The sequence below is a fragment of the Ostrea edulis genome, chromosome 9 (assembly GCF_947568905.1).
Source record: "Ostrea edulis chromosome 9, xbOstEdul1.1, whole genome shotgun sequence".
In the NCBI taxonomy this organism is placed as follows: Eukaryota; Metazoa; Mollusca; class Bivalvia; order Ostreida; family Ostreidae; genus Ostrea; species Ostrea edulis.
In genome coordinates this window covers 72,022,244-72,049,863 of record NC_079172.1, presented here as the reverse complement: position 1 = coordinate 72,049,863, position 27,620 = coordinate 72,022,244, and the positions used below count along the sequence as shown (strand labels likewise).

General features: G+C 34.6%; 1 protein-coding gene across 2 annotated transcripts in view; it reads right to left on the bottom strand.

The window, feature by feature from the left end:
• Positions 1-27,620, bottom strand: part of LOC125658524 (trichohyalin-like) — a 54,152-nt gene that overhangs the window by 23,560 nt on the left and 2,972 nt on the right. For both annotated transcript variants that reach the window (XM_056150559.1, XM_056150560.1), the window contains exons 3-17: positions 20,191-20,373; positions 19,886-20,102; positions 16,034-16,143; positions 14,815-14,886; positions 12,097-12,234; positions 11,886-11,974; positions 10,013-10,090; positions 9,481-9,724; positions 8,421-8,501; positions 7,966-8,076; positions 6,837-7,061; positions 5,792-5,877; positions 4,747-4,906; positions 4,551-4,620; positions 1,749-1,940 (exon numbers count right to left, since the gene is read on the bottom strand). In XM_056150559.1, coding sequence (XP_056006534.1) covers positions 1,749-1,940; positions 4,551-4,620; positions 4,747-4,906; positions 5,792-5,877; positions 6,837-7,061; positions 7,966-8,076; positions 8,421-8,501; positions 9,481-9,724; positions 10,013-10,090; positions 11,886-11,974; positions 12,097-12,234; positions 14,815-14,886; positions 16,034-16,143; positions 19,886-20,102; positions 20,191-20,373 — 2,056 coding nt within the window. The remainder of the gene's footprint in view (positions 1-1,748; positions 1,941-4,550; positions 4,621-4,746; positions 4,907-5,791; positions 5,878-6,836; positions 7,062-7,965; positions 8,077-8,420; positions 8,502-9,480; positions 9,725-10,012; positions 10,091-11,885; positions 11,975-12,096; positions 12,235-14,814; positions 14,887-16,033; positions 16,144-19,885; positions 20,103-20,190; positions 20,374-27,620) is intronic.

The window sequence follows — 27,620 nt, the reverse complement described above, 5'->3', positions numbered from 1 at the left end:
ACAGTGTCAATCATTTCATCAGAAGACATTATCATGTTACAGAGTCAATCATTTCATCAGAAGACATTATCATGTTACAGTGTCAATCATTTCATCAGAAGACATTATCATGTTACAGAGTCAATCATTTCATCAGAAGACATTATCATGTTACAGTGTCAATCATTTCATCAGAAGACATTATCATGTTACAGTGTCAATCATTTCATCAGAAGACATTATCATGTTACAGAGTCAATCATTTCATCACAAGACATTATCATGTTTCAGTGTCAATCATTTCATCAGAAGACATTATCATATTACAGTGTCAATCATTTCATCAGAAGATATTATCATGTTACAGTGCCAATCATTTCATCAGAAGACATTATCATGTTACAGAGTCAATCATTTCATCAGAAGACATTATCTGTATCATGTTACAGTGTCAATCATTTCATCAGAAGACATTATCTGTATCATGTTACAGTGTCAATCATTTCATCAGAAGACATTATCATATTACAGTGTCAATCATTTCATCAGAAGATATTATCATGTTACAGAGTCAATCATTTCATCAGAAGACATTATCTGTATCATGTTACAGTGTCAATCATTTCATCAGAAGACAGTATCTGTATCATGTTACAGTGTCAATCATTTCATCAGAAGACATTATCATGTTACAGAGTCAATCATTTCATCAGAAGACATTATCATGTTACAGAGTCAATCATTTCATCACAAGACATTATCATGTTACAGAGTCAATCATTTCATCAGAAGACATTATCTGTATCATGTTACAGTGCCAATCATTTCATCAGAAGACATTATCTGTATCATGTTACAGTGTCAATCATTTCATCAGAAGACATTATCATGTTACAGTGTCAATCATTTCATCAGAAGACATTATCTGTATCATGTTACAGTGCCAATCATTTCATCAGAAGACATTATCATGTTACAATGTCAATTATTTCATCAGAAGACATTATCTGTATCATGTTACAGTGTCAATCATTTCATCAGAAGACATTATCATGTTACAGTGCCAATCATTTCATCAGAAGACATTATCATCTTACAGAGTCAATCATTTCATCAGAAGACATTATCATGTTACAGAGTCAATCATTTCATCAGAAGACATTATCATCTTACAGTGTCAATCATTTCATCAGAAGACATTATCTGTATCATGTTACAGTGTCAATCATTTCATCAGAAGACATTATCATGTTACAGCGTCAATCATTTCATCAGAAGACATTATCATGTTACAGCGTCAATCATTTCATCAGAAGACATTATCATGTTACAGAGTCAATCATTTCATCAGAAGACATTATCATGTTACAGAGTCAATCATTTCATCAGAAGACATTATCATGTTACAGTGCCAATCATTTCATCAGAAGACATTATCATGTTACAGTGTCAATCATTTCATCAGAAGACATTATCATGTTTCAGTGTCAATCATTTCATCAGAAGACATTATCATGTTACAGTGTCAATCTTTTCATCAGAAGACATTATCATGTTTCAGCGTCAATCATTTCATCAGAGGACATTATCATATTACAGTGTCAATAATTTCATCAATAGATATTATAAAATTCTCAGCTTCAACGCTTTATGCAGATATTTATAGCTGTTTCACACAAAATTTTTCATTTACTTCTAAAGATTTTTTCCCCCTGTGTAAAAACTACATTTTTAGAAGAGAATTTAGCACAAGTTTGCTCACTACTTACTAATTTCTCCTATCTTTTTGACCACGTTCTTTTCAGCTTGAACCATCCCGTCCTTAGCATGATCTGTCAGTTGATCGTTGAGCTCACGGAGTTGTTCTGCATGATTTTCATCAATCTGACTCTCTTCTTGATTTCGCTCCTCTCGGTGCTTTGATTCCAGTCTGAGTTTTGTCTCAATGCACATCAGAGGATCTTTAAGACAATAAAGTTAACAGTTCAATATTTTCTCATGAGAAGTTGTACCTGACCATGTAATGATGACAACAATGTTATACCTATCTGTAATGATGTTATACCTATCTGTAATGATGTTATACCTATCTGTAATGATGTTATACCTATCTGTGATGATGTTATACCTATCTGTAATGATGTTATACCTATCTGTGATGATGTTATACCTATCTGTAATGATGACAACAATGTTATACCTATCTGTAATGATGTTATACCTATCTGTGATGATGTTATACCTATCTGTAATGATGTTATACCTATCTGTAATGATGACAACAATGTTATAACTATCTGTAATGATGACAACAATGTTACACCTATCTGTAATGATGATATACCTATCTGTAATGATGACAACAATGTTATAACTATCTGTAATGATGACAACAATGTTATACCTATCTGTGATGATGACAACAATGTTATACCTATCTGTAATGATGTTATACCTATCTGTGATGATGACAACAATGTTATAACTATCTGTAATGATGTTATACCTATCTGTAATGATGACAACAATGTTATACCTATCTGTAATGATGTTATACCTATCTGTGATGATGACAACAATGTTATACCTATCTGTAATGATGTTATACCTATCTGTAATGATGACAACAATGTTATACCTATCTGTAATGATGACAACAATGTTATATCTATCTGTAATGATGACAACAATGTTATATCTATCTGTAATGATGACAACAATGTTATACCTATCTGTAATGATGTTATACCTATCTGTGATGATGTTATACCTATCTGTAATGATGTTATACCTATCTGTAATGATGTTATACCTATCTGTGATGATGACAACAATGTTATACCTATCTGTAATGATGTTATACCTATCTGTAATGATGTTATACCTATCTGTAATGATGTTATACCTATCTGTGATGATGACAACAATGTTATAACTATCTGTAATGATGTTATACCTATCTGTAATGATGACAACAATGTTATACCTATCTGTAATGATGTTATAACTATCTGTAATGATGACAACAATGTTATACCTATCTGTAATGATGTTATACCTATCTGTAATGATGTTATACCTATCTGTAATGATGTTATACCTATCTGTGATGATGACAACAATGTTATACCTATCTGTAATGATGTTATACCTATCTGTAATGATGTTATACCTATCTGTAATGATGTTATACCTATCTGTGATGATGAAAACAATGTTATACCTATCTGTGATGATGACAACAATGTTATACCTATCTGTGATGATGACAACAATGTTATACCTATCTGTGATGATGTTATACCTATCTGTAATGATGACAACAATGTTATACCTATCTGTAATGATGTTATACCTATCTGTAATGATGACAACAATGTTATACCTATCTGTGATGATGACAACAATGTTATACCTATCTGTAATGATGACAACAATGTTATACCTATCTGTAATGATGTTATACCTATCTGTGATGATGACAACAATGTTATACCTATCTGTAATGATGATATACCTATCTGTAATGATGTTATACCTATCTGTAATGATGATATACCTATCTGTAATGATGACAACAATGTTATAACTATCTGTAATGATGACAATGTTATACCTATCTGTAATGATGATATACCTATCTGTAATGATGTTATACCTATCTGTAATGATGACAACAATGTTATAACTATCTGTAATGATGATATACCTATCTGTAATGATGACAACAATGTTATACCTATCTGTAATGATGATATACCTATCTGTAATGATGATATACCTATCTGTAATGATGTTATACCTATCTGTAATGATGACAACAATGTTACACCTATCTGTAATGATGTTATACCTATCTGTAATGATGACAACAATGTTATAACTATCTGTAATGATGACAACAATGTTATATCTATCTGTAATGATGACAACAATGTTATACCTATCTGTAATGATGTTATACCTATCTGTAATGATGTTATACCTATCTGTAATGATGACAACAATGTTATAACTATCTGTAATGATGACAACAATGTTATACCTATCTGTAATGATGATATACCTATCTGTAATGATGACAACAATGTTATAACTATCTGTAATGATTACAACAATGTTACACCTATCTGTAATGATGATATACCTATCTGTAATGATGACAACAATGTTATAACTATCTGTAATGATGACAACAATGTTATACCTATCTGTGATGATGACAACAATGTTATACCTATCTGTAATGATGTTATAACTATCTGTAATGATGACAACAATGTTATACCTATCTGTAATGATGTTATACCTATCTGTAATGATGACAACAATGTTATACCTATCTGTAATGATGACAACAATGTTACACCTATCTGTAATGATGACAACAATGTTATACCTATCTGTAATGATGTTATACCTATCTGTAATGATGACAACAATGTTATAACTATCTGTAATGATGACAATGTTATAACTATCTGTGATGATGACAACAATGCTAAACCTATCTGTAATGATGACAACAATGTTGTACCTATACCGGGTTAGGGTTAGGGTTAGGGTTATACCTATAGGTCCCTCTGTCTGGGTCTCAATGCTCTTCAGTACATTGTCCATCTCAGCCTTTTGTTCAGATTTCTAAAACAGAATGACATAGAACACCATTACAGATCACTATACCACAAATACAAAGAAAGAATTAGAGAATGTGAACACTAAACATTTGATGTATTTCCCTAAGGCAATCACATCAACAATCCTCACCAGCTGGTTCATCCTTTTACGCTTCATATCCCTGAGTTTTTTGGAAAGGGCAGCTTCCTGTTTCTGTCGATCTTTGTCCAGTCGTTCCTTCAGGGCTACCATGTCTGACTTTGCGGCTGAAATCAGCTCCGCGGCTTCATCTGAGGTCAACCCCCCTATTCTGTCATGAAAGAAACTTATCCATTTCATAAACTATAACTTACTTTGGGTATGGAAACTTCAAACATTCCATTCCTCTTAATTGACTGACATGAAAGATGTCACCGATATCATCCAGTATATTTTGTTCTAGAACAGACAACACTGAGCTGTTATATGGACAGTGTATTTTGTTATAGAACAGACAACACTGAGCTGTTATATGGACAGTGCAGTATATTTTGTTATAGAACAGACAACACTGAGCTGTTATATGGACAGTGTAGTATATTTTGTTATAGAACAGACAACACTGAGCTGTTATATGGACAGTGTAGTATATTTTGTTATAGAACAGACAACACCGAGCTGTTATATGGACAGTATATTTTGTTATAGAACAGACAACACTGAGCTGTTATATGGACAGTATATTTTGTTATAGAACAGACAACACCGAGCTGTTATATGGACAGTATATTTTGTTATAGAACAGACAACACTGAGCTGTTATATGGACAGTGTAGTATATTTTGTTATAGAACAGACAACACTGAGCTGTTATATGGACAGTATATTTTGTTATAGAACAGACAACACTGAGCTGTTATATGGACAGTATATTTTGTTATAGAACAGACAACACTGAGCTGTTATATGGACAGTATATTTTGTTATAGAACAGACAACACTGAGCTGTTATATGGACAGTGCACAAAATAATAGCATTTCAAATGACAAGTGAAAATTTGAAATCAACTACAAATTACTTAAATGCTCACGACAACATTATGGTATGCAGACCTTCATAAATATGTGCATAAAAACGAAATGGCAGCTGAATCCTATGAACCTTTCACATGTAAGCATGGAATATCATTTCATATAGAAGTGCTTTGAGACTCACTTTTTAGATTTTGCTTTGTTGATCAATTCTATCTGGTGACTGGCCATGGTGTTCAATATGTCGCTGGTATCATCCTCTTGTTGTTCCTTAATGAATACAGACAAAATCAATATACATGTACAAAGTGACCAATCACAGACAAAATCAATATACAAAGTGACCAATCACAAACAAAATCAATATACAAAGTGACCAATCACAAACAAAATCAATATACATGAACAAAGTGTCCAATCACAGACAAAATCAATATACAAAGTGACCAATCACAGACAAAATCAATATACAAAGTGACCAATCACAAACAAAATCAATATACAAAGTGACCAATCACAGACAAAATCAATATACATGTACAAATTGACCAATCACAAACAAAATCAATATACAAAGTGACCAATCACAGACAAAATCAATATACAAAGTGACCAATCACAAACAAAATCAATATACAAAGTGACCAATCACAGACAAAATCAATATATAAAGTGACCAATCACAGACAAAATCAATAAACAAAGTGACCAATCACAGACAAAATCAATATACAGAGTGACCAATCACAGACAGATGTAAAATAGTACACTTTTAGATTCACACCTTCAATTTGATATCTGCAACACAGACTACATCAAAAACATATCCTACAACTACCATCTTTAGCGATCCTATAAAGATGACACAGTGGTATCTGATCAATGCTTTAGTGTATCCTCGCGTGTTACGTTTTACTGTGATGTGCTGATGTTGTGGTTTAGAGATTACATTGTGATGTTGGAGATGCGACTACTGATTCTATATTACTTTACATAATTACGTAAAATGAGCAATCTTTGGTCACAAAAATCTTTTTTGTCTTGGCATTGTGTTGTATGATCAACAAAATACATAGAAATTTCTTGAAATATGGACTCTGGTTGAAAGCATGAAGAGGAAAACTTCACCTATCCCGTTTCCTTGCCCTCACCCATAAACCACATATATCTCAAGACAGTTTATACTATAGCACATTATAATGTGATAAAAACTCCAACAGTGAACTAACCTCAATTTTGACCAGGGCCTTTCTTTTCTCCAACTTCTCCTCTAAAATGAACCTCTGCCTCGCCACCTCTTCATCATACATCTTCTCCATCTGGCTCTGAACCTTGCGGTGTTCCTCCAGCAGCCACTCAGCTTTCTCACCCACTAGGTGGCCCTGCTGTATAACGTCCCCCAGCAAGTCCTGTTCTATCTCCTTCATCCCCATCCTTCTCCTCACAGCAAACTCCTGTCAAGACAAAATAACTTTTACACTAACCGACCAGGAAAACAAGCTCTGTGGAAGTTCCTAACAACTACTGTGGATTCTTAAATATATTCCAGGAATTTGTTATCACATAATTTCGTGAGAGGCATCACTCAAAAAATAAAATTACTCGTTCTAAATTTCCTGTTGCTAAAAATACATATAAGAACTCTTGATTAACAGACGACATGCTAATTAATGTTCACGCGATTTGACGTATATGAATCGTTTCACCAAATTAAGTACTCGAGTAAAATAAGGAATCTACAGTATGATGTGGCGTATGTACCTCTTCCTTGATTGATGTATTCTGAAATACTCGGATCTTTTTACTCTATATTGTATTTGCCCTTTTTGTCCTCATCACTATGGGTGAATTTTTGACTGGGTAACACCCGTTTTCTTACTTATCTCTTCTTAAACACAATTGTGTTGAGGAAAATTTAAAATGGAGTAGAATCATCTTATTGTTGAAGGGCAAAAATAACACAGGGCAAAAACAACCCTGTATGCAGTATATTTTATTATTATTGTAAACTAATTCTTTTACCTTGTCTGCTGTAATTTAAGTGAATGAATTAAAATTTTATAGACTTTGGTGAAATTCAAGATTTGATTGAGCCCACCGAGATTTGTGGCCACTGAGACTGAATTCCGTGCCTCTGACCTTGAGATTGAATTCCATGCCTCTGACCTTGAGATAGAATTCCGTGCCTCTGACCTTGAGATTGAATTCTGTGCCTCTGACCTTGAGATTGAATTCCGTGCTTCTGACCTTGAGATTGACTTCCGTGCCTCTGACCTTGAGATAGAATTCCGTGTTTCTGACCTTGAGATTGAATTCCGTGCCTCTGACCTTGAGATTGAGAACTGATTTGGGACTGACCTTTCTGAGGTTCTCTGTCTCCTCATCTTGTTCCAGTTTGAGGAGAAATTCCTGTTCATCAAGCTGTGTTTGGTGTTCCTGGTCCATCATGTTCAATAACTGTTGTCTCTCCTGTAAAGACACGGAACATTTCATCATATGTACAAAAACTAACATGGATCAACGAACATTTCATCACATTATGTACTAAAACTAATACAGATCAACTGACCATTTCATCATATCATGTACAAAAACTGACATGGATGAACGGATCATTTCATTATACATCATACAAAAACTATCTTGGATCAACAGATCGTTTTATTATATCACACACTGTCAAAAAATACATGGATCCATGCATCATTTCATCAAATGGCATGAAAACTGACACGGATCAGTGGATAATTTCAACACATCAACCAAAAGAATTCATTGAAGCATAGTATAACTATATATTATAAATAAGTTACATCATCCTCTAGGTCCGCTATATTGCTGACAAGCTTCTTCTTCTCGTCTCTCTGCTTCTGCAAGGTTCTTGACAGTTTGGCCTAAAATACAACAGGCAAAGTCATCATAATTGCTACTTTACGCTGGAAAAACTAATAAAAAACAGTTTTAATTAATATATCATATGAACTGGTCAAAAATCAGCTTGAAATTTTTTTTAATTCCCAATACGCCAGTTTTGAGATACGACCTCTTCTGTGTAGGAGGTGCATTTAGTAGAACTTTAAATGCCTAAGTGGGACAGAGTGGACCTACAGTCAACGAGGAAGATGATGAAATGTATTAAAAGCGGCTTCTCTTTAAATATGTAAGTGTAGGAAATACAAAATACTATCGAAAGAAATGTTTTACTAAAGTGGAAACATAAAAACAATGTCATATTTGCAAGTAATATCTTAGATATGGTACTTATGAGCAACGAAATAACGTGATATGATAAGAATTCTATGTATCTAATTACTCCCTAAATACTTATCACTTACTTGGTTTGTGTATATAAAGTCGAATTCAGGTGATCAAACAGCGAATGAGAAACTTACTGAGTACATTCACTTACACAGTGATGAATATTTGTCCCACTCCGACCCGCGTGTATGATCGGAATCGAGAAGATCGCAGTAAGTTATAGAATTACATTGTATATATTTATATAATCGGGATCAAGAAGATCGCAGTAAGTTATAGAATTACATTGTATATATTTATATAATCGGGATCAAGAAGATCGCAGTAAGTTATAGAATTACATTGTATATATTTATATAATCGGGATCAAGAAGATCGTAGTAAGTTATAGAATTACATTGTATATATTTATATAATCGGGATCAAGAAGATTGCAGTAAACTATAGAATTATATTGTATTTCATAGGGAAGAAAACAACAAATATTGAATAAAGACAAGATGAGAACATGAGTGATATCTGATGAATCTTATAAATTTGTACTTTCGCATTGTGGTAAAAAAAAAAAGAACCGTTTATAATTTGCTTTTTACCCCATTCAATCCACTGATATACCTTATTTTTAGCAGCCAGCTTCTTTCGGAGTTTTTTATTCTGCTTCTGAAATTCATCGTTGAGGTTGGAATCCAGCAGAAGTGTGCGCTGCTTCATGTTTTTGTCGGCTGTGTCGTAGACTTGGGGGTTAATGTCCCTGTTGTAGATTAATCCTCTGATGAGCATGGCCGTGGCCTGCAGTGAAGCACCAGTCCGCTGAGTCTCGATGTCAGTGTCTGTCTTTACTGTACACACTATGTCAAGGCTACAACCAGAACAAGCAATCTCTTACACGTCCTAAACATGCTCTTAACATTCACTTATTTTATTAAAATATTATTTTTCACAAAATGTTGCCATTAATTTTTTTACTCAAAATATTGTCATTTGTTACACAAAGTCCAAGAACATTTATGAAACTAAGTTGATGCTGGTGTCACAATCTGTTGCTATGAGACAGGACTAATCCTGAACTACAGGGCAGGGTCGAGTGAGTATTTTGTACAGAAGAGTGTGTTGTGTGTGAGTGACCTGAATCAGCGACTATTCTTACTTGTCCAGCTCCCTGAAGCGTTTTAGTTTGTCTTTCACCACCAGAACCTCCACAATAGAGTCCTCCTCGTTGACATTACTAAGGGAAAGAAAATAGACACACAATCAATATCAACTTTATAGACACTGCTTTTGTACAGTTAAAAACGCTTACAGCCAAGGATGAACAATTTTGATGCATAATATATGTAATTCATTATATCTAATTACTTCATGATTCATGTATGTTTTAAAACTACTGGGATTGAAAATCACTTTGCTGTGAGCATGAATTCATTTTAAGTGTGTTTTCTGTAACCATGTTTTACTTTAAACATGAATTCATTATAAGTGTGTTCAACATTAACTGTGTTTTACTGTAAGCATGAATTCATTTTAAGTGTGTTCACTGTAACTGTGTTTTACTGTAAGCATGGATTCATTATAAGTGTGTTCACTGTAACCGTGTTTTACTGCAAACATGAATTCATTATAAGTGTGTTCACTGTAACCATGTTTTACTGTAAAGCATGAATTCATTATAAGTGTGTTCACTGTAACTGTGTTCTACTGTAAGTGTGAATTCATTATAAGTGTGTTCACTGTAACCATGTTTTACTGTAAACATGAATTCATTATGCGTGTTCACTGTAACCATGTTTTACTGTAAAGCATGGATTCATTATAAGTGTGTTCACTGTAACCGTGTTTTACTGTAAACATGAATTCATTATAAGTGTGTTCACTGTAACCATGTTTTACTGTAAAGCATGGATTCATTATAAGTGTGTTCACTGTAACCGTGTTTTACTGTAAACATTAATTCTTTATAAGTGTGTTCACTGTAACCATGTTTTACTGTAAATATGAATTCATTATAAGTATGTTCAACATAACTGTGTTTTACTGTAAGTGTGAATTCATTATAAGTGTGTTCACTGTAACTGTGTTTTACTGTAAACATGAATTCATTATAAGTGTGTTCACTGTAACCATGTTTTACTATACCTGTGTTTTACAGAATCTGATATTTATAAATTGATTCCTTTGGCACACCAATTTGTGTGTTAACTAGAGATTTTTTTTTAGGGAAAAATAAATGTCTCCCCAGCTCCCCAACTGGAAGTGCTCCAAAAGAGACCTCCTTCCCTTAGTGTACTGCATGGTATGGAGGAGAAAGCATGAGCAGGAACATAGACATTATGAACACATAGGAGAAGAGTTCACAAACTAGTTTACACCCTCCACCCCTCAGATCTACTATAACTTTAAAGAAAACAATTGGATCCTTCTGTCCCGACAATATGCACATCTGTAAATGGCATTTAAGTATTGGAAAAAGTTTCAAGTCTATCGGATAAGCCATATAGGAGGAGAAGAGTTCATAAGCTATTTTAACATCCTCCATCCTTCTTAGATCCATTATAGCTTTAAGGAAAATAATTGGATCCCCCTGTCCCAAAAATATGCACATTTACAAATGGCAATGAAGCATTGTACAAAGTTTCAAGTCTATCAGATAAGTCATAATAGGAGAAGTGTTCACAAACTATTTTACATCCTCCACCCCTCTTAAATCCAATATAACTTTTAGGAAAGTAATTGGATCTTCCCATCCCGACAATATACACATCTACATATGGCAATGAAGTATTGTACAAAGTCTCAAGTCTAACCACCAAGCCATATAGAAGGAGAAGCATTCACAAGATTTTGTGACAGACAGACGGATGGATGGACAGAAAGTACAAAAACAATGTCTCCCCCTGGAAGAGGGGAGACATAATTCATAATTATATAAATTTTGAAATATGACTATCATAGTACATGTATTAAGACAATAAAACACTAATTCATGATTGCATCAAACAGTCCATAGCTGCACATTTTGTCACCTGAAGTCAGTGATGGTGTGCCCCGTCTTGTCAATATCTTTGTCTTCCATTAGCAATGTCTTCCGTCGTGTTGATATCCTCAGGTTCGCCTTCAAAAGATCATCGTAAATGATCATGGCACAATTTTCTGATTTCTAGCACTCCTAACAACTGATAGTCCTCTTATTCCATGACCGCTTATTTTACCGTGAAATTCGCGACCCATCATTACCTTAGTGAAGCTCTGATTTTCTACAGATCGCTTTCGTTTGATCATCAAAAATAAACAAACAGCTCCAATCACCAATCCAATGCCGAGAAAAAAAGCCACAAAAAACATCAGCGCTGTAAAGCCATGCTGGTAGATTATCTGTTTGGAAAATCAAATAGAAGTAGAATTGCATAAATTGACAATATGATCATTAAGGTTATCTATCCATAAAGCACGTAATTTCAACTTTGGATGATGAATCAATGATCAAAATATTAAAATGAACTTCTTGTGTACCATATTCAGTTGATTGTTGGGGTTAATCAAAGTACTGCAACCTCTTTTTGCAGTTTAAATTCGGGGGGCTTCATACAGTTATCTAGCTGCAGAACTGTAGCTCTCTGAAAAAAATATTGAGACATATCATATCACTGATCTGACCTAATATTTTTTCAGAGAGCTACAGTTCTGCAGCAAACAGTTGTCTTGCATCATATGTAAACAACAAGTGCTTATAGGTCATAATGGACTCTCTCTCAAGTTGATCATAATCCGATTTGCCCTAATTTTCTCACAATCAAATTGTTTTCCTGTCGTCATTCCTTATAATTGCCATACTCTACAAGTAAGAACCTCTGCTGCAAATGTACAAAGGTGAAAATAACACTGGGCGAAAATAAGCCTGTGTACAGTGTTACATGATAACACAGAATCCAGTAACTGTAGATTATTTATTTTACGTAAATACAGTGGAACCCCGTTATTACGTTCCCCCTTTATTACGTTAGTCCGCATATTACGTTGGAATTTCAAAGCACAAAACCATTTCTTAACAAACCTATATGAAATAGACCTCGTTATTACGTTGTCCTAAAATGCCGGGACTCGGTATTACGTTGTAAATATTCCGACAAAAACGTAATAAACCCCTAATTATTCAATAGTGATTCTCAAAATAATAAGCCATTCACACTTTGACTGCCTGAGGCAGTCACCACATAAATTTCCTGGTCTGTTTGGGGATTAGAGACGCTTGACTGATCACGCTTCGATAGATCTAGCGACATCAATACAGGTGAATACCCCGTATAGAAGCCAGTGATAAACAATTAAATAATGTTTATTTAGAAATTGTACTCTATGAAATTTACTTCATTTTTCATATTTTGATAATCAAAGAAATAATTTCTCAACCACCTGCGTGTTCAGCATAGTGTGATTACCTTCGCTATTAAAACTTTATTCACGGACAGCTTTGGTACCAAACAAGAAAGACAAAATTTATCGTAGCAATGTAACAACCGCTTGGGTAACTGCTTGGACATAGGTGACTAAAGGTGTTCAATTAAAAAAATTGTTCGTTGTTTGGACATGCAGCTTGGGTGTTCGTAAATCTCGTCCATACATACACCAATCTATCGGGCGATTTGTGCACGGCATTTACCTCAGTGAATATTTTAAAATCCCTTGATGCACACGTGATTTTAGTGCCATCATTTAGCGTTATAAATGAAATCTTCGTGCATCATTATATATTTTTTTTATGTGGATTGCGATTAAATTGTTCTTTGTGCATATTTATCGTTGGTGAGAAGTGTGCAAGTGTTGGGTATCGTGTGCGTTTTGTGTCTATAGTTTTGTTGTTTTTTGGGTGGGATTTTTTTTATTGTGTTGTGTATTGTGTAATTAGAGAACTTAATAAAAACGATGTTTTGTTATTTTTTAATACGAATGTTGAATACGAACCGGAACGAGTTATTGAGAGAAATTTACATGAACGCATTGTTTTAAAGTTGAACAAAATGGCGGTCCAAACGAATGCAGAAAAAGCAACGTTTATCAAAACATCCTTATGTATCCTACACCGAAATAAAGAAAGGGGATAAGAACATGAAGAATTACGGACATTAAAGATAAGATGTAAATAAAACAAAGTATCATAGTCTTTTAAACAAAGAAACAGTAAAGATATATTCACACACCCCTTCACGGAGTACCAACGGACGATATACAATTTCCAAATGATATTTTTAACGGATTTCACTGGGAACGTTTATTACGTTGCCCCAGGTATTACGTTATTTTATCGTGACAAAATGGAAAACGTAATAACGGGGTTCCACTGTACTTCATATGTCGAAATGACTCGTATTTGTTAAATCGCGTGAACATGAAATCACATATTGTCTGTTAATCAAGAGTACTAACATGCATTTTGTAAAAAGAAAATTTTAAAGTGACTAATTTTATTTCATGAGTGATGCCTCCCGCAAAATTATGAATATATAAATTCCTCTCGTATATTTAGGAATCTACAGTAAGTGTCGTGAACCTACAGCTGTCTGGAGTAACATTTGCCCATAAATTCCTTATCAAGTTAAATACACTGTGCTGGCCCCCCAATTCTAGTCCACTGGACAACTGTGTAAATAATATAAACTTGAATCAAATTCGGAAATTAAAATACAATCTCTGTCATTTCTTATCCATTCAGGTTTTATCAGATCACAATATGTTTTTACTGTTTCTTGTTTATCCTTCCCTTTGGATATTAAGGCAATGACCCGTCACATGAGCAAACCTGAAACCTCTTTGAGGAGAAATCGATATTGATTAAATGCGGACGGTTAACACCAACAATAACACAGACCAGACATTTACTGGTATCAGAGTTGATTACTCGGACTTGTGGATCACTTGAGTGTGCATTTTCATTCAGAGCTAAAAATCTTAGCTTACACTTTCTGCTACATTTCTGTTTCCATAGATACACATACTAAGACTGACAGGCCCTGCTGTAGAAGTCAAAACCTACAATTAAAGAAAAATTAGATATAAAGACAGACCACTCATAATTCTAAGATGAAATATTTTCAATAAAATGGTGTATGGGGTCATTACATTTCACTTTCATTTGACCCTCGATTTGTCAAGCACACATTTTAATTGCCCAAGCTGTGGGGTCACTGGAATTTTTCATCAAATTAAATAATTTCACAACTGAATTAAGTTCAACATATACAGCACTTCTAATGAATAAATTGTGAAATAAAATACAGTAAAGCATGCTTATAATGAACATACTTATCATGAATTTATGCATATTGCAAAGTAATATTTATTCCTCTATGAGGAGAAAATGCTGAAATTTTTATTGGGTATAATGAAGTTTGGTTATAACAAACTGTTTTTGCTGGTACTGGAGGGTTGCTATAACCATGTTTTACTGTATAATGATCTGTATAATGATGTTTGGTTATAACAAACTGTTTTTGCTGACACTGGAGGTCCGTTATAACTGTGTTTTACTGTATAATGAAGTTTGGTTATAATGAACTGTTTTTGCTGACCCTATAACCGTGTTTTACTGTATAATGAAGTTTGGTTATAATGAACTGTTTTTGCTGACCCTATAACCGTGTTTTACTGTATAATGAAGTTTGGTTATAATGAACTGTTTTTGCTGACCCTATAACCGTGTTTTACTGTAAAATGAAGTTTGGTTATAATGAACTGTTTTTGCTGACCCTATAACCATGTTTTACTGTATAATGAAGTTTGGATATAATGAACTGTTTTTGCTGACCCTATAACTGTGTTTTACTGTATAATGAAGTTTGGTTATAATGAACTGTTTTTGCTGACCCTATAACCGTGTTTTACTGTATAATGAAGTTTGGTTATAATGAACTGTTTTTGCTGACCCTATAACCGTGTTTTACTGTAAAATGAAGTTTGGTTATAATGAACTGTTTTTGCTGACCCTATAACCATGTTTTACTGTATAATGAAGTTTGGTTATAATGAACTGTTTTTGCTGACCCTATAACTGTGTTTTACTGTATAATGAAGTTTGGTTATAATGAACTGTTTTTGTTGATATTGGAGGTTTGCTATAACCGTGTTTTACTGTAGATGCAGAATTTCTTGTTAATGATGAGATTAAAACATTACTTACAGTGGACTGAAAATACAGCTGACTTGTATATACATTGTATCCTGAAAACAAATCTCCACCATTAGTTCCTGAGGGGTATGCAACGAATCGAAAGTATCTTTCCTCAGATGCTGTAAAATAAAGTAAGGAATGGAGTTGTTATAAATTGTCTATAACATTCAGCATACCGGTATTTTCACAACTATAATTTATATATTTCAAACATTAAGCAAATTCAACATAATGAATTTTGGGTGACATCCCATTTGAAAACTTTTCACTGATGTAAAGATGTCACCAGGGCTGTAGTAGTGAGGGTTCTTTATCATTCAAATGCCTGCCGTGGCACTGGACATCTGTTGTTAGGTGATTTTCTTTCATTAGAAGTTTTCAAGAGGTCCTGTGTCATGCTAGGAGTTCACATGATAACGAACCTTCACTGCTACAGTCTAGAACTCAAAATTTGTGTGCATTAACTTACCAAGTATAAGTCTGCATTCTCCATTTATCTGACCTGATAGTGACCTTGACCTTAGACATACTAACCTGCCAGTCCAGAACTGGCCTGATTGTGACCTTGACCTTGGACATACATGTACTAACCTGCCAGTCCAGACCTGGCCTGATAGTAACCTTGACCTTAGACATATCAACCTGCCAGTCCAGATCAGACCTGGTAGTGACCTTGACCTTAGATAGACCTGTTGACCAACAGAAATCATCTGCAAATGGATATATATCAGCCTACCAAGTTTTAAGTCTCTGAAGTAAAGTGTTCTCCAGTTATCGTATATCAGCCTACCAAGTTTAAGTAAAACGTTCTCCAGTTATCTCTTGTACAATGTGTGAGAGATCCACAGACATGTGTATACAATGTGTGAGAGATCCACTGACATGTGTGTACAATGTGTGTGAGACCCACTGACATGTGTGAGAGATCCACTGACATGTGTGAGAGATCCACTGACATGTGTGTACAATGTGTGAGAGATCCACTGACATGTGTGAGAGATCCACTGACATGTGTGTACAATGTGTGAGAGATCCACTGACATGTATACAATGTGTGAGAGATCCACTGACATGTGTGTACAATGTGTGAGAGATCCACTGACATGTGTGAGAGATCCACTGACATGTGTGTACAATGTGTGAGAGATCCACTGACATGTGTGTACAATGTGTGAGAGATCCACTGACATGTGTGAGAGATCCACTGACATGTGTGTACAATGTGTGAAAGATCCACTGACATGTGAGTACAATGTCTGAGAGATCCACTGACATGTGTGTATAATGTGTGAGAGATCCACTGACATGTATACAATGTGTGAGAGATCCACTGACATGTGTGTACAATGTGTGAGAGATCCACTGACATGTGTGAGAGATCCACTAACATGTGTGTACAATGTGTGAGAGATCCACTGACATGTGTGTACAATGTGTGAGAGATCCACTGACATGTGTGAGAGATCCACTGACATGTGAGTACAATGTGTGAAAGATCCACTGACATGTGAGTACAATGTCTGAGAGATCCACTGACATGTGTGTATAATGTGTGAGAGATCCACTGACATGTGAGTACAATGTCTGAGAGATCCACTGACAAGTGTATACAATGTGTGAGAGATCCACTGACGTGTGTGTACAATGTGTGAGAGATCCACTGACATGTGTGAGAGATCCACTGACATGTGAGTACAATGTCTGAGAGATCCACTGACATGTGTGTACAATGTGTGAGAGATCCACTGACATGTGTGTACAATGTGTGAGAGATCCACTGACATGTGTGAGATCCACTGACATGTGTGTACAATGTGTGAGAGATCCACTGACATGTGTGAAGCAATATGTCTCTTCTTAGAAGGGCAGTATAGTGATTATACTCATGGTTCCATATCCCTAGCTGAGACATTTCATCTAAATATTCCTGATCATCAAAGATCTATAACTTAATCCTACACTCGTTCCCTCCCTGAGACGTTTAACTTATAATTAACAATAGATACTTAAATTATCAAAGATTTATAACTTATAAACTGGCTCCCTCTCTTAAATGTTTAACTTAAACAATGATATTCCTACCAAAGATTTATAACTTATAAACTAGTTCCCTCCCTGAAATGTTTAACTCAAACAATGTTATCCCCACCAAAGATTTATAATATATACACTGGTTCCTCCCTGAGATGCTTGAAGGACACATCTCGTGTTTTCAAAGTATACAGAATTATATGCATTTTGTCTTCCTTATGCTTATAGAAATTAATTGTAATAGTTCGTTCACTGAAGTATTGAGATAATTTGCCACAATACGGACTTCAATCTAAGCCCCGATTTCAAAAAGCCTAGTTAATTAGATAGGTAGTCACGTGGTACAGTGACGTCATATGCGACCTTCGTCGATCAACTTGTTGTAATAGTAGTGTTAGATATTTTTAAAAACTCGGGTTTTAGGGGCCTAATTTATTTACCATGGATAACATTTATTTCGATGTTGACAAATTTCCCGAGTCTTATATCTTTTAGCCACCAGTGCATACAAATAGCGACCCAAATGTAGCGAGGAAAGCGAATATGAAATCTGCCTAAATTTGCGAGTAAATAATGCTTACATGGGATCACTGTCTAAACACTATTTGGTAATGCCATTTCTGTAAACAACTGTAATTAGCGTTGTTGCTTTTCTAAAACAAACAGTGCAATTATTTTAAAATTTATTTTTGGAGAAGTTAGATAGGCCTAAATTATAATACAATTATACAGCATTGACAACTAGGCCTACTGTCACGGGTGCATTTCGGGGGAAAAAATATAATAAAAATGTTCAAACTTATTGTGAAAATCACAATACCTTTAAATTATTTTATTCAAGCAATTTTATTAATCATTATATTTTGTTATCTACACGTTGTTACTTTGGAAGTGGGAGCGCGGCGTGCTGTTGTTGTAAACACGTACGCGTTCCTTAAAAAAAAATGAAAGCATTATAATTCAATTCAAAGTTGGGAAATATCATATTTTATTATTTATAATTGAAAGTTCTATTATCTTTTATCTTTAAATTTCGTTTTTAAAACTACCAGTTGGTAGACACTGCTAGCAAAGTTCTGTCTATATGTTGTTACAAGGTGAAGGTCAGTTGGTGCGAGTGTGTATTGAATTTGAGAGCAGAACGGAATGCATATGCGGTAGGCCTATATGTAACAGTGCGAAGCTTCGATAGAACCATTTTCTCGCAGTTTATATACGTCTTTGTCCAAGAGCTTGTTTGAAAAAGTACAGGGACAAATTCTACTGGGTTTTTTTTATGGCAAAGTCGTTGTGTCGACAAAAAATATTCACGTCTTGTCCCTCATACCTTCCTTCGAAAATTGAAAAAAACACAGTCCAAATCATCTCTACTGACAGCAAGTACACCCTTAAACGGCACAAAACAACCCAATGCAGTGTTATTTACAAGCCGTTAATGTGATAATTGTTTGTTTGTCAATTAAATCTAATCTGTTTATGAAATGGCTAACAACTATTTTCAAATCTTCTCGCTCGAGGTCGCATATTACGTCACAGATAATGGCGCGTAAAATATCGAAGAAAATATGCATATCGCAAGATTTGAATTTCATCGCTATCAAACTCGAAAACTACGCAAACTGTTTCTTTTAAAACACATGTAAAGTAGTTTTAGGCATGAAATTAATTAATTTTGCTGAAAAAATTAAAAAGTTTAAAAACATGCGATGTGTCCTTTAACTTAAATAATGTATCTTTATAACTTATAAACTGGTTCCCTCCCTGAGGTTAACTTCAGTGACAGTTCCCATCAGAGATAATCTAACTTTAGTATCCGTTCCTTTTCCATACCTAGGATGTTTCCGGGGTTCCACTTAAATAGTTTCGACGCAGAAAGTGAAGTGATCTCGGACGAAAATGTTGTGTTTACTTCCATCGTGGAGTAGTCTGCCAACATTCCGCTGCTGAAATCAAAGTCCACAGTCACATTGTAAGCAGTGACTGTGCTTGGGTTACTGATCACCATGGAAACGAGGACAGTGTCTGGGGATTTTGCCACATTGTATACCTGTCAACGAAGAAAGAAAAATAAGTACTCTGTAATGTGGTGATAAAGATTATCCCTTTTTTATATCAAGCTTTTCTTCATAAATTACCTCCCACGTCTGTGTGACCTTGAGTTGGGGAAGTGTGGATGTAGGAGAGGGGGTTCCTGTTGAGTTGTCCTGCCAAGTCGTGAATTCAGTCACAGATCCACCTTGTTCCATTGGAATAGTTACAAAGGCTGACGAGTTCACATAGCTATAGGTCAACGATGTGTCTTTTGCGTATGTGTGTACCTGCAAAATTATCATTCAACATCACTGTTTATTACTAGAAATGTGTGATTTTACCCGTATATCAGTATATCATGATAATTTGTCCTACAATACATATTGCGATATGGCAGAGAAATTTTAAACGGTATTTTTTTGACATATGTAAATTCTGGAAAAATTATGTTTATGTGTAATAGGTTTTAAAGGAATTTGATCTTGTAAAATTTTTGGAAAGCCGAGGTCACAGGTTGTGAGTCATTTGATTATTATTTGATCTGATTTTTAAGCTATTTGTTTTATTATAGTTACCTTTACAAAATAAATGTTTATAATAAACCGGATTTGGCTTTTTTTTTTTTTTGCACCTTAACACCAAAGCAGTAATAAAAATAACAAGAGAATTAAGGGAAAACAGAATATCCTAAAATATTGCGATATTATCATGATATTGTGAAAAGATTTCATGATAAATCATGATGCTAAATTTTTGGCAATACCCATCCCTATTTACTACCGTAGTAAATCTGCAGTGGCTGGTGTATGCAAAACCTAAGTTAACACAGAAATGGGCAATCTAATCACTATTAAATGATTAATGATGACCATGCAGTGCTCCCACTGGACCAAAATTCCCTTTCGCCACTTATTCGGGGTGCGGCGCGGCGCAAATAATCTCATGTTTTACAATTATTTCCATCATATTATTTTATTCATTACACTGATTTTAGCATTTTGAATCAGTTATAGTACTTAATCATATCCACCTACCATACCTAAACACTTCTTTCTGAATTATTAAGAAGCTGATTTGTTTTTTGATAAATTCTATTATGGAAATAAAAAATCAGATAATAAATCATATAAATATAAACTTCATGATGCTACACCCTTCAGTGAAAACATTGTGTACTTTGCTCGAAATACAGATGTTACAAAACATCAAGCCCAATTTAGAGTCGTATCTCAACCATTCCCTATTAAATTTTCGTTTTGGTATGGAAGATTTTGCAATTTGGACAGAATAAGATGACTGAGCAGGTGGGGTTGACTGTAAAGCCAAACAATGATATTTTTTTAATTCTAGACTGACTTGGGTCAGAAGCTACGAGTTTAGTGTCAAAATAGAATGGGGTGCATAGTCTTATGAGATTAACATTTTTATACTGTTGTGCACCGAACTTCAAAGAATTTTTTTTATTAAAATTGCTATGTCCATATCAATGGTGACCGACCGCATTGTTTATGAAATATCGAACTAAAATCAAACCCATCAAAATTAAAATTTTGTAATCAACAAGTTTGGCCGCAAAAAACAAACAATACATTATACACAATGATACAGCCAATTTAATTAACGGTCGGTTCTGTGGTTAAGAATTGACATTAATGTGAAGATGATAACACAATAATGAATAAGACTTCAAATGTTAAACAATTGACCACAGTAGGGTACACAGCTGTCCGATGTACTTTATATGGTACTGACTAAAACCCGGTCTCGGTCCCGGTCTTCGGTCTCGGTCCCGTGACTAAAACCCGGTCTTCGGTCCCGGTCCCAGATACTTTTATTCGATAAAAACAGAATATATCAGGATATCTGAGCCCCATTTCTCAATAACTTAGATATGACATCTCATGCCTGCATTCTGATAGTAAATTGATCATATTATTTTCTTCTTTCGTAAAATAATATGTGAAAACTCCGGGACCGGTGGGACCGAGATATAAAAACAATGCTAAAAGCCGGTCCCGGTCTTGACATTTTCCCTCAATAGCCGCTTTAATCTACCTTTTCATAAAAAGATAAGGTCGTGATACTCAATGGCATCACTTTGTATACATATATTTCTGATTTATTGTGTGTGTAGGATTTTTATTCCAATATTCTTTATATTTATGTCAGAATCGAACTCAATTACATGTACGTGACATTTTGTCTCAAATGATTGCGTTACACTACCATTTGATAAGAAGATAAGGATGTAGAAGGGAAATAATATATATGTACTTATCCTGGTGTATTTGTTTGTAAGTTACAGATAGTTTATTTTTTCATTTATTTTATTTCTTCTATTCCTGTCAAAATCAGTTTTCAAAGATTCATGTTTTGTAATTTCCGAACCCGATCTCTTTATATGGGTATATATTTTACATATATTTGTATATAACCAATTAGTAATAACTATAAAATATTTCTTCCTTTCTTATTTGATACTTGGTAGTCCTTTTTTCGGTTGTGGTTCTTTTAGATACAATGCTTTAAAACAATTTCACCTAATATATTTATAGTATCTATAAAAGTGTGTCATATATCTAGAGCACCTGCTCACCAAAAATGTCAGATTCTGTATACTTATACAGAAGATACCCTCTGACTTTAGATGCTCTTCAAATAATGTATGGTATGTTTTTACTGTAATGTTATGTGGTAACTATATTTATTGTGAATAGTTATATACGTATATGTACAAACATACATGTATTAATTATGCTGCACAAAAATCTTATATTTCAAAGTGCATAAATTTGACATAAACTGACAAATTTACAAACAATGAAATCTACATTTATAAATATGCAAGACATACATATAAATTTATTTAAGAAATACATTTCAGTTTTGAAAATACCAATAGGAGTACTGTTAGCGCTTCATGAAAAGTATGCCTGCGTGAAGCATTTCATACCCTCATGTATTTTTACTAACCATTCAAAAGTTATGGCTATAAGGTTAAAGATTTTCAAAAGTAGGTCAAATATGAAAGGCGAAGAATTGCATGTAATGAAAGGTCTTGTCACAAGGAGTACACATGTGAAATATGAAATCTCTATCAACATGCATTCAAAATTAAAATTATGCCCAAGGTTCAAGTTTTTGTTGACAAACAAACGGACGGACCAAAAACTATGTAAATGCACCCCGAATATCCGATTACGGGGGTATAACATTTGCTTTTCAAAAGCATCATTCTTGTATTCAGAATCTTTCTGGAAAGGGGCGGGGGAGGGGGTTGTTGACAATAGTGCACATTAATTTTGTTTCGCTTATCATCAACAATTATTCATCATGTTTCAATAATTATAATAAAATTTAAGGACAATATTTGGGGTTTTTTTTCCATTTCACTTATGAACATAATTTTTAAAGTACTTCATACATCGTACATTCTGGACTCATATTTCGTTGCATGTGCACTCTACTTTGTATTATTCTAATATTTACATATAGGCTTTTCTTCCCTGATTAAAACAACTAATATAAGTGACATCATAATTTAACAAATTAATGCAATTCTCACGATACACACGTAAATGAGAGAGAGAGAGAGAGAGAGAGAGAGAGAGAGAGAGAGAGAGAGAGAGAGAGAGAGAGAGCAGTAAACCGCTATACATGTACATATACATGTACATATACATGTACAGAGACCCGGTTCGTAATACACCAACATTGAATTTAAAATTTTTATCAATCGTGTGGTCAGGTGTTTGGCCTAAATGAAAAAAAAAAAGAATTAATTTTGTAAAAACTACATCCAACAGTAAATTACAAACAAATACACCAGGATAAGTACATAAATATTATTTCTCTTCTACACTCTTATCTTTTTATGAAAATGTAATGTAACGCGTTCATTTGGGAGGAAAAATAATCACGTAGTTGAGCTCGATTTTGACATACAAAGGAAAATTGGAATAAAACACAAACATACAATAAACCAGAAACATACATGTGCATACAAAGGAATGTCATTGAATAAGTAGATAAAAGCGGCTAATTAGGAAAAATAAAAAATAAAAATATCGAGACCGGGACCGGCTTTTAGCACTGTTTTTACTTCTCGGTCCCACCGGTCCCGGAGTTTTCACATTCTATTTTACGAAAGACGACAATAATATTATCAATCAACTATCAGAATGCAGGCATGATATGTCATATCTAAATTAACGAGAAATTGGGGCTAAAATATTCTGATGTATTCTGTTTTTATTGAATAAAAAAATATGGGACCGGGACCGAAGACCGGGTTTTAGTCACGGGACCGAGACCGAAGACCGGGACCGAGACCGGGTTTTAGTCAGTACCACTTTATACATAATCACCGACTTTTTTGCAGCCATACATTACCTGAGGCTATTATCTGGCCATCGTGACCAGTTCTGTGTGCACTGGAGCGACGCGAGATTTCCGGTCACATGCGTTGACTAAATAAACAAATTTTGACTGCAGAAACAAACAGGCGATAATGTGTCACTGACAAAGGAAAACAAAAGACAGATTTTAAAATACAATTTACAACAAAATGGGATTTTCGCCACTTTAATTTTTTTTTCGCCATTTTTTTCAAAAATTCGCCATTGGCGAAAATGGCGAAGCCCAGCTTGAGCACTGATGATGACAGGCAATTATGTGAGAAATTCTCAGAATGCATCCTGGACCACATACCAACAAGAGTACTGCAAACGGTACAATATATGCCCGCCAGACAGTGAAATTCAACAACTGGTACAATATACGCCCGCCATACAGTGAAATTCAACAACCGGTACAATATCCACCCGCCAGACAGTGAAATTCAACAACTGGTACAATATACCCCTGCCAGACAGTGAAATTCAACATCCAGTACAATATCCGCCCACCAGACAGTGAAATTCAACATCCAGTACAATATCCGCCCGCCAGACAGTGAAATTCAACAACCGGTACAATATACGCCCGCCAGACAGTGAAATTCAACCTGGAAGCATATTGTTCACTCTGAATTGATACAACACACATTCTGAATAGGAAAGCCTTATAGTGGGTCATGGTGCACCAATCCATCTGACATGTGAACTGATTATGTATTTCTCTGAAAGTAAGGTTGTGACAAAATATCGGTGCAATATCTACATGTATCTATGGTGATAAAAAGTCCAGGAAACCATTTGATCTATTTTTAGCCCTAAAGTAGGTCATGTTCCCCCAATTAAGTTGAAATGTGAACTGATTATGTATTTTTCTGAAAGAGAGGTTGTGACTAAATTTCAGAGCAATACCTGTGACCATACCAAAAACATCTGGGAAACTGACCTACTTCTACCCCTAAAATACTGTAGGTTGTAGTGCACCAATCCAGCTGAAATGTTAACTGCACTAGTCTTCCTCCAAGAGGAAGCCTCTGACTAAATATCAGGGCAATATCTGTATCCGTAATGAAAAAAAGCCCGGAAAACTGTCTGGCCTATTCATAGTCAAAAAGTAAGTCAAGGAGGAACCAATCCAGCTGAAATGCAAACTGAACTTGTATCAATTCCTCTGAGAGGAAGCCTTTGATTAAATATCAGGGCAATATCTGTATTCATAATGAAAAAAACCCCTAATGCAAAAAAGCCCGAAAAAAAAACCCGCAAACAGTTAGACCTATTTTTTCCAAAAAGTATGTCAAGGATGGACCAATCCAGCTGAAATGCAGACTGAACTTGTATTCCTCTGGGAGAAAGCCTTTGACTAAATATCAGGACAATATCTGTATCTGTAATGAAAAAAAGTCCGGAAAACTGTTTGACCTATTTTAGCTCAAAAGTAATTAGTTAAGAATGGACCCATCCAGCTGAAATGCACGCTGAACCAGTATTTCTCCATGTGGAAGCCTTTGACTAAATTTCAGGGCAATATCTGTATCCATAATGAAAAAAAGCCCCGAAAACTGTTTGACCTACTTTAAGTCCTAATGTAGGTCACAGATGGACGGACCAATCCAGCTGAAATGCAAATTGAACTTGTATTCCTCTAAAAGGAAGCTATGTGTAAATTTCAGGGCAATATCTGTATCTGTAACCAAAAAAAGTCCGGAAAACTGTTTGGCCTACTTATAGCCCTAAAGTAGGTCAAGGATGGCTCAATCCAGCTGAAATGCAAACTCACTCTTACAATTCTTGAGGGAGATATTGTGACCAAATTTCAAAGCTGTATATATATGCATCCGTTATGGAAAAAAGTCCGGAAAACATGAACCCGGACTAACGGACAGCCAGCCAACCAGCCATAACACAATATGTCCCATCTTATGACGGGTGTATAAAAATGAGTAACAAATTTAGAATCAAACTGTGATGTTTACAAATTTGAAAACACATGATATGGCATGTTCCTGCAATGCTTCACACAGCATATATTTCATAAAGCATGCTAATTTAGCATTTTTTATATCTATATACATTTGACTTTCAGCCAATTCTGACAATATTCATAGCCATTAAAGTAGATGTACTATATTCATCAAGATTCATATGCGCATTGTTCACAAATGATTGATTGATTGAATATTGTTTAACATCCCTCTCGTGAATCTTCCATTCATATGGAGATGTCACCACTGCCAGTGAATTAGGACTGCAAAATTTAAGCCTATGCTTGGTGCTTATGGCCCTTGAGCAGGGAGGGATCTTTATCGTGCCACACCTGCTGTGACACGGGACCTCGGTTTTTGTGGTCTCATCTGAAGGACTGCCCCATTTAGTCGCCTCTTAAGACAAGCAAGGGGTACTGAGGACCTATTCTAATCCGGATCCCCACGGGGCGTTCACAAATGCATCACATTCATGAGGAAATGGCTATTATTACAATTTGTGAAGATATAAAAGGCAGACATTGGAAATGTAAATATTATTCAGCGATACTCGATATAAATTAAGAGTCAGTTTAAGATAATAAACTATGATATCACACTATACTGAGGATATAAAGGATTTACATGTAGTTTTTGAAAAATTTACCAATTTTTGGGGTTTCCAACATAAATATTTTTGTACTTTTGCATTTAATTAACTGCATATATACAGTAAAACTCTGATATAGCGAATTTCTACGGACATTCTATAAAAATTCGTTATAAGCGTAATTCGCTATACGTTTATAGCGAATTCATAATTCAAATATAACGAATTCATTATAAAACTGATTTGTTCTACATGTATATCAGTTGTACAAAAAAGCGGCAATCGATATTCTTGTGTTTGTATTGTCTCTAAGAGAACTTAAGCCTATATAATTTCGAGAAGAAATATTTTTATACAAAAATACACACATTATTTATATATAATAATTTATCTTGATTGCTTATTAAGTCACGCAAGAACATGTCGAGAGAGAAATGTTAACAAAAGTATGCGCAATACATACATGTACAGTCTATTGCAGTTGTCATTTACTTGTTCCTTTAAACAAATAAAGGAGCTAGTGTACGATAAAATAAATGCAATCAAATTTCAAATTTGCTTAACGA